General features: G+C 37.5%; 1 protein-coding gene across 6 annotated transcripts in view; it reads left to right on the top strand.

The window, feature by feature from the left end:
* LOC108747766 (transcriptional enhancer factor TEF-1) overlaps nucleotides 1-8371 on the top strand; it is a 178368-nt gene that overhangs the window by 138045 nt on the left and 31952 nt on the right. For all 6 annotated transcript variants that reach the window (XM_018485493.1, XM_018485499.1, XM_018485494.1 and 3 more), the window contains one exon: nucleotides 3446-3584. In XM_018485493.1, the coding sequence (XP_018340995.1) occupies nucleotides 3446-3584 (139 nt within the window). The remainder of the gene's footprint in view (nucleotides 1-3445; nucleotides 3585-8371) is intronic.

Genomic DNA, 8371 nt, shown 5'->3' with positions numbered 1-8371 from the left:
CCGACCCGAGTTTGAAGGGACGAGCTTTCCTGCGGCTCGCATTTACTTATGTCATAGAAGTATATATGAAATTTTCTTAACGAGAGCTGAAATTTTCGTACGACATTTATCGTTATACCCTCTTGATATTATTGTACGCAAAAAAATTCCGGCTGACAATATGTGAAATTTCTCGTTGTAAAACGTGAACATAGTCGTTATTTGGTTTAATATTTGCAGAGCTGATAAAAATTGGTAGGAAATGATTAAATTTTTTTGCCAGTTTTTCATGAGTTTTGTATAAGATTTATAAAAGAGAATGTTAACAAGTCCTTATCAATTTGTGTCATGTTAACACGATTTAGCATCAAATTCGCTCCCAAGTATCATAGTATATCCCGAAGATTTTTTTTTTTGCGTCCAATATGATACTGTTGTCAGAATTTATGTATGTGTGTTGGGATTTTTAAAAGATTAGAGTAAAATGGAGATCGCAGAAACACCTTTTTTGACCTATTTCACTCCAATTTGCTCAAAATTCTCTGACGTTCTATGCAAATTCTGACAACGACATCGTGTTGAACGCGAGAAGATCTTTGGAGTATGTATAATACTTATACACTTTGGATAGAGAAAAGTGATATTTTGGAACTGTATAATTCAATTTCGTTGTTGTTAATATAATAATACGCGTGCACAATTATTAAAAATTATTCTGATAATTTGTTTAACATATTGAATTGTTGTGATTCTCTTTCTTGTTTCTTTTTTCATCGGCTGCGTTTAGCACAGAAAGCAGCTTGGCATTTGTTGTAAAATTTTTTAATACGATGAGGAATTAATAGCAAGATCAATCGTATTACAGAATTTTATAACAATTACAGAGTTGCTTTCTCTGCTGAACGGAGTCAGTCAGCGATCTTCAATCTTATTTTATGCTACTATGAGCGAGCATAATCGCATTCCGCATTTCCGAAGTATCATACTTTTAAATTTGGCATAGAAAAAGTTATTTCAAAATGTATAATAAAGAATAATCTTAAAATCATTATAGAGAGTTTATAAGGCATTTTGTATATATCGCTAAATGGAAATTTAATAATAATTTATTATAACATTATTTTATAATCTTCGACGTAAATTAATGCTAAATTTAATATTATGTTTGGTATATATTAACTAATGAAATTACATGATGTCGAAAGAAACTAGTTTTTCAAACGAAGGACATTGAAATTTTAATATTCCAATAAATTTTACGATCTTCATCAATTTTACGATTTAAGAATAAATCACTTTCATGGCTATTTTATATGAGCTAATTTACATTTTGAAATATATTCTACTATGTAAGTAAAACAACATAGTAAATACTAAAATGAATATGAAAATACACAGAATTATTTAAACGTTAATTCGTTAACTTTGGCACATGCAAATTGGATTTATTTAGGTCAGACATATGTAGCCACTTCAAAGCTGGACGACGACTATGCAATTTAATTCTCTGGCTTTCTCCTTGCCTTCTTTCGCATGTAATTTCTTCAACGATGATGAAGACATTTAAACATTTTACTTGTTTTTTTTAATCATTTAATATTTATTATTTCTATTCATTTATTACGGAGAGTGAAAAGAAAGAGCAAGATTTCTATTTTTGTTTTATATACAAACAATATACTCGTATATATATATATATATATATATATATATATATATGTTCTCGGAAAACTGTTCAGTCACGCATACGAGCGACACATAACGGTAGAATTGATTTTTATAATTCTTGATCGACGCGGATGAGATCAAATCGAGAATTTTTTCGTACCATCTGGAGATGGTTTCCCGTTTTTTTTAGATCGCGTGTGCGACGATATTACATATCGAACGTTGGGAACGTGACTAGGATTCTCAGAAGAGACAAGCCTGTTTCCTCGCTCACCCTTTCCGCACTTCTCGGTATCTAAACACTCAGGTTAATCGTCCATTTCTCGGCACGGAGAAACGCAGGAATCACACGTTCCTCTTCGTGCGGCACGGAAGTTTTTGATTCGTTGAAATTCCAGTCCCAACGAAGTAATACTACTCGGGACTACTGGATGTTTCCGTGTATCGCGTATTCGCGCAACGTCGTCACCCTTCGAAGATACCCCCGGGTACACCGGGTGCGGATCTCTCGACGTGCGATGGACGAGCGAGATGAAAAACGGACGGAAGGAGGCGAGAACGCGAGATATTCTCTCGATTCGGCAAGAGAGAAGGAGAAAGGATCGAGTCCACTCACTCTACGGCTACGTTCCAGGCGTGGCTTCGCGCGGCTCTTGGAGATCCTTTGTTTCCAGAGGGAGGAAGATCTCCGAGGTCCGACCACGTTCGCGATAGATGCGGCAGGATAAATCGCACGCGTAAGATCACCGGTGGAATCAAAGATAAATGAACTTTTCTCGTGTAGAACGTGCTCAGGTCATCGAAATGCATCGCGGCGAAGGCACCCTCCTGTGACGAACGTAATCGTGACGAACGTGATGAATGTTTGCCTGAGAATCGCAATTGAATTGCCTCAGAATGGAGAAGTTTTTTGATCGGAAATTGATAGATGATAAGAGCTCGAGTTGGAACTCGATAGCTGAACATGCATTTGTGTCAGTGCCAAGTTTTTCAATATTTATAATTGTATTTGTAGAATTGAATTAAGTGATCGAAACTTTTCTCGGGTATTACAATTGTATTTATATTTTGTTAAAATCTCTCATAAAGTTTGTTTATTTTCAAATATATCACTTGATAATTATAATCACACTCACTATTTAAAATACTGTAGATACAAAGAATTAGCTTAATCCATTCTGTCATAAATTGACATAAGAGCATAAATGGTTAATTTGTCATTTCACGAGTAATAATTATTTAGAGGTAATTCTATGAACATGCATTTGTGTCAGTGCCAAATTTTTCAATATTTATAATTGTATTTGTAGAATTGAATTAAGTGATCGAAACTTTTCTCGGGTATTACAATTGTATTTATATCTTGTTAAAATCTCTCATAAAGTTTGTTTATTTTCAAATATATATCACTTGATAATTATATAATCACACTCACTATTTAAAATATATACAAAGAATTAGCTTAATCCATTCTGTCGTAAATTGACATAAGAGCATAAATGATTAATTTGTCATTTCACGAGTAATAATTATTTAGAGGTAAGGTAATTTTTTTTTATTTGACTGATAATTGAAATGATCGATTGGCAGTTTTAATTTAAAAATTAGTATGTCATGTCATGAACATACATCATTCTTCTATTATATTTATTATGTTTACAGTTCACGAGATTACTGAGAGCACGCTATTTTGTTTTTCTGCGGAAGCTCAATTGAGATTAAAGACGCATAGCTGACGTGCAATAATTGCAATCTGTCCTTTTTAAGCTATTCTAGATTAGACGATCGTATATTTCAGGACGAGAAGGACTTGTCGGCAGCGGACGCGGAGGGTGTGTGGTCGCCGGATATCGAACAGAGCTTCCAGGAAGCTCTTACCATATATCCGCCATGTGGTCGACGCAAAATCATCCTTTCCGACGAAGGGAAGATGTACGGTGAGTGCCACATATATATCTCTATCTATATCACGAAAAGTTCTTTTGTGCTTCATGCACTCCCACGTATACATGAATGTGATAGTCACGCGATTGACAAGGTACGTCGATAAGAGTGCTGGTTTAAATTAAATGGTAATATTTAAAAGCAACAACGCATGTTATATAATATATTTCACATAATATACGCACAAATATCAATCGTTACGATTCAGTCCCGAAGAGAATATTATTTATTCGAGAATATTATTTTCTTGAAAAAGATTATCTCTGTAAATGTAGCGTTATTTTGAAATAAAAACGTATGTGATATTAATTAAATGCAAAAAAAAAAAAAAAAATGCTAAAGCGTGTCAAATATCAATCGTTACTATTATAGTTTATTAAAGTAACACGAGACTCTTAGAATTTTGAGAAGATAAGAAAAAAAAACTCGCGCGATATTACGACGAAGTCAATTTAATACCTAATTAGGGAAATGCCTGTTACGGCATTTTACCATTTTTTGGCAAATCTTTTCTCGTAAAGCGCATCTCGCGACAAAAAAATCTCTTCTCGTTCAGGACATTCGACGTCACGTTGTGTCGAAGTAACGTCACCCTAATGCCACCCGAAGGAAAGTCCAAGGAAAGAACGCTGTTTTCCATGTGATGATGGCAACCTCCTCCGCTCGCCGTCCTCCACGTACGCGATGACGGCGACGGAGAAACGTCCAGACAGGCGTCGTTATTGCTCCGGTGCTGAGGTCAGTCTACGTGACTGACCAGATATTGCCTGGTACGAGACCGGCGGTACCGCCGTGGCCACCGCCGTAAACCACCACCACCATTAACCGCCATGAACTCGCCACCGGAGCAATAACGTCTCGCCTTCCAAGGAGGAATATTCGCCCCTTTGACCGCCCCCGGCGAACCCTTACTTTTGTGCCCTCTTTGTGCGTCTTTTGTATTAATTTTCTCGCTTTCTCAATGAATTCGCCGTCTTATACCTTTGCTTCCTTTGTGGAGAACTGTAATGAATTGCCATCGATTTGATATATCAACGGAACACGACGGCAACAATAAAAACCTTAATTAATGATTAATAATTAATAATTAATGATTATACAATTTGCGTAAAATTAAGCTTTAAAGTGTATTCAAATTTCAGAGGAGTCGCGTATTACAGACGTATTAATTAATTACTTTATTACGTTTTACGGCGTGAACAGCTTATTTTTTCGTAACAGAACGAACATTTTTTCAAAATTATATTATACAGTTGATAAGGGTCTTTATGAAGAAAAAAATATAAATAATACACTTGCAAAATATGTCATCAACGTTTTTATAATTGAGATATTCTTTAAACTTCAACGGAATATGGAATATGCGTTTTATTTTTTTCCTTGGGCAAATAAATTCAGAGCTCGTCGTCTTCATCATTAAAGATATTAAGGGAGTTAAAAGTGTTAATTTTATGGTAATTTTATGAAGGTGGATACCTTGTGCCAACTTCGCTGTTATTCTCGAAAGGGCTGTAAACGAACCCTGAAATTGACTCCCAGTCCCTTCGCATCCGGGGATGCGACCGGATCGCTGCCACTTTTCTTCCATTCTTGCGTCTTGGTGGGCAAATTTTCCAGGCCGTTCGGCAGGAGGACGTAGGCCATATTCGCATGAATCCCATTCGTTAAGGCACAATGTCGCTTAATTTCCGAAAGCACTTGGCGCGCAAAGCCAAGCGGGTGGCAATTCAATCGCGATGTGCGCGCTCTATGAAAATGGAGTTTAATTCAAGCTCCTCCGTGTTGACGGAGCTGGTGGATGAAAACAGCAACGACGGCGACGATGACGACGGCGACGATGACGACGACGACGGCGACGATGACGGCAATGATGTCGAAGCGACGGTCGCCTCGCTATTACCCTTACTCTCGTTTCATTCTCACTTCACTGCGTGAATTATGATGGAATTACGATCGCAAAAATTTTAATAATCGTATCGTGATAACAGCATTTCTCGAATTTTGGATTATATGTACTTCTATGACATTTGCTTATAACAAAACAAATTTTAGCAGTGAAATAATTATCGAATATTTAATTAAACAGCTTTTTGATGAATTACATTTTATTGGTACATAAGTTAAATAATTTAGATATAAATTCAAGAAAAAGATTACAAATTTCAGAAACCTTTTATATTTTTTAGAGGTTTAATTGAACACTAAAGTACACTTAAAAGTTATCGAATATAAATCTATCAATAAGTATCTCTTGTATATTTTACGATACCAAACGTAATTTTGCTGTATATAAATGTATGTATACTTGTAAAGTGTCTGAAAGATTTTTCCCGGTCTCGGAGCATCTAATTAATTCGTAATATCTCGTAAGGGAGAGACAGAAGGAGAGACGAGAGCGATTTCACGAGTACAAAGTTACGTGGGGGTATCTCAATTGAAAATCGTTCTCGTTCACTATCTCGTCGCTATCGGAAAGTCTCGTACGGAGAAGTCGCTCTCACCGGGACGCAGTTTACCCCTCGGTAATTTCCCCTGGCATTGAGGAATGTGAAAGTCGACGATTCTTCGCGTAGACCATGGAAGTGAAAGACAGAGAGAAAGACGGAGAGAAACGCGCGATATAAAATCGATCCTTCGACGTCACGAAAGACGGAGGAGCATCGCCGTCGACATCGTGCCGTCGTCGACGAGATGCAGTCGACCGTCCACCGGATGGAAACAAAGGATAACGAGGCGCGAAAATCGCTTAACGCGATTGGCCATCGATCCGACGGGAAACTTATCTCGCCCGTCGTTGCTCACTCGCCGAGCCAATAAAGGAGAGATCCCTCGGCCTTTCCGCGGGATTAAATATCTCGGGGCAATTTACCTCCTTCGATCTTTCCTCTCCGCCACCACCTTCCTCCTCTCATCCATTCTTCTTCCTTTTTCTCTTACCCTTATCTAGACGCCGACGCCCAGATTTCACCACGGAGAAACGATCGCCTCTCTCGTTCCCGAAGCGATACGAGAGAAAGAGAATCCAATCGATTTGAAATTTTTTCACGCGTAGCGCGCCGTATCGTTATTGATAATAATACGATGATTCAGTTTCGAGATTGTCGAGAGAAGCGTATCGCTTTTACAATCTTCTAGATACTTTAAGAAGCAGAGGAAAAAATTAATTAATGTAATAATAAGTGTGAAATAGATTATATACGCTAACTTTTTTACCGCGGACACTGTATACATATATACATTTTTAGAATATAGCCTCTCATTTGATAGAATAGTTTTCAAGTATTTTTCACAAATTTTAAGATAAGTATATTTCTCGTAAATTTATAAAAAATAAAAATGTCTTTTAATCATATATCCGAAATGGCTTAGTTTCAAAAATATCCGCTTATCTTTCCGCTCTTAATTGGTAATTGGTTAAAAAAATAATGTAGAAAATGAGAAACACAGAGTCGTATCAAGATAACCCGAGTGGTTTTCGAAATTTTTGAAAAAACGAATTTTTCTTTCATGTGTTTATTTTGTCGTCTATATTTCGTTTATCTTTCATTTTGTTCTGTATCTTTTATCTTCAGTTATTTTATAATGTATATAATTTGTAGTTAATTACGAGATTATTAATGCATTTTTTCCTAAATATTATTTAATTTCTTGTAATATCTTGCAAGGTTTTTCACACAGAGAAATTAAACTTTTCGAACGATGGCTCATTACATTGCAGCGACTGATCTGCGACCCATCTGTGCATGATTTTTAAATGAAGCGGGTCATAAAATTATGAAGTATATCGTGTTACGATGTGCGTGATTCGATGAATTGAAAATGAAAATTTTGGAGCATTGTAATTCTTCTCTTTTGATTGCTAGTGAAAACTTTGTCTGAACATTATGTCTCTCGTACAGATGAAAAAGAAATTACAACGAAAATAATTACATAGGATGTGCTCGTAGAAATTCTACGAATGAAGGGACACATCGAGGACTAAGATCTGAAAAACAGAGAATAGGGCTTGATAATTATTATTCGATCAATAAAACACTTTTGGGCCGGCCCATAAAATTTGACGAGGACCTGTTAATTGCCCTTGATGGGAACATCTGAGGAACTGTTCGGGAGACTGAATTCCGCCTCATAAACCTGTCGCACCTCGCAAAATATCGGGCATTACGTACGAGATCGCTGTGATGCATGTACCAGCGAGTCTTTTTGAAAAAATATCGGGCTCTTGCCCGATGAAGGCGGCAACTTTTTGTGAGCGCAGTCGATAGTCTACGAACAATGTCAAAGTGGACTTCCTGTGTGTCGGAGCTGCGCGCGGATGTCGGAAGAGGAGAGAGGAAGAGAGCGGAAGGGCTCGATATTCTTTGTGGCCGTTTCAAGGTGGAAAGGAGCTCCTCCTTTCTTTCTCCTCTCTCTCTCTCTCTCTCTCTCTCCTTCTTCTTCTTTCTTCTATCCGCTCCTTCGTCCAAGCGGAAAGAAACCGCATCGTTCCTTCCCATGAAGGACTAGGTCCTTCGTCCTTACGTCCGCGGCATCCAATAAACCAGTAGAAATAAAAGGATCGCGCTGAGCATCGTCCCTGTCCGTTGTCGATGTATGCAACAAGGAGCGAGAACGTTTAGAGAAGCGTTTAGGTTCTTGCTTGTACATCAGAAAAGAAAAACTGCCGCTGCGGTCTCCCGGAACACCTCCGAGCGGCTTCCATCGGTGTAACTTCTCTCCCCGTCGGTCAATGTTCCGGAACGAGCTTCGTAAATATAGTTTCTTGCAAATTTCCTCGCTC

Source organism: Trachymyrmex septentrionalis, unplaced genomic scaffold (genome assembly GCF_001594115.1).
Source record: "Trachymyrmex septentrionalis isolate Tsep2-gDNA-1 unplaced genomic scaffold, Tsep1.0 scaffold20, whole genome shotgun sequence".
NCBI classification, from domain to species: Eukaryota; Metazoa; Arthropoda; class Insecta; order Hymenoptera; family Formicidae; genus Trachymyrmex; species Trachymyrmex septentrionalis.
Note: the sequence above shows the minus strand (reverse complement) of the source record. Positions and strands in the feature narration are given on the sequence as shown.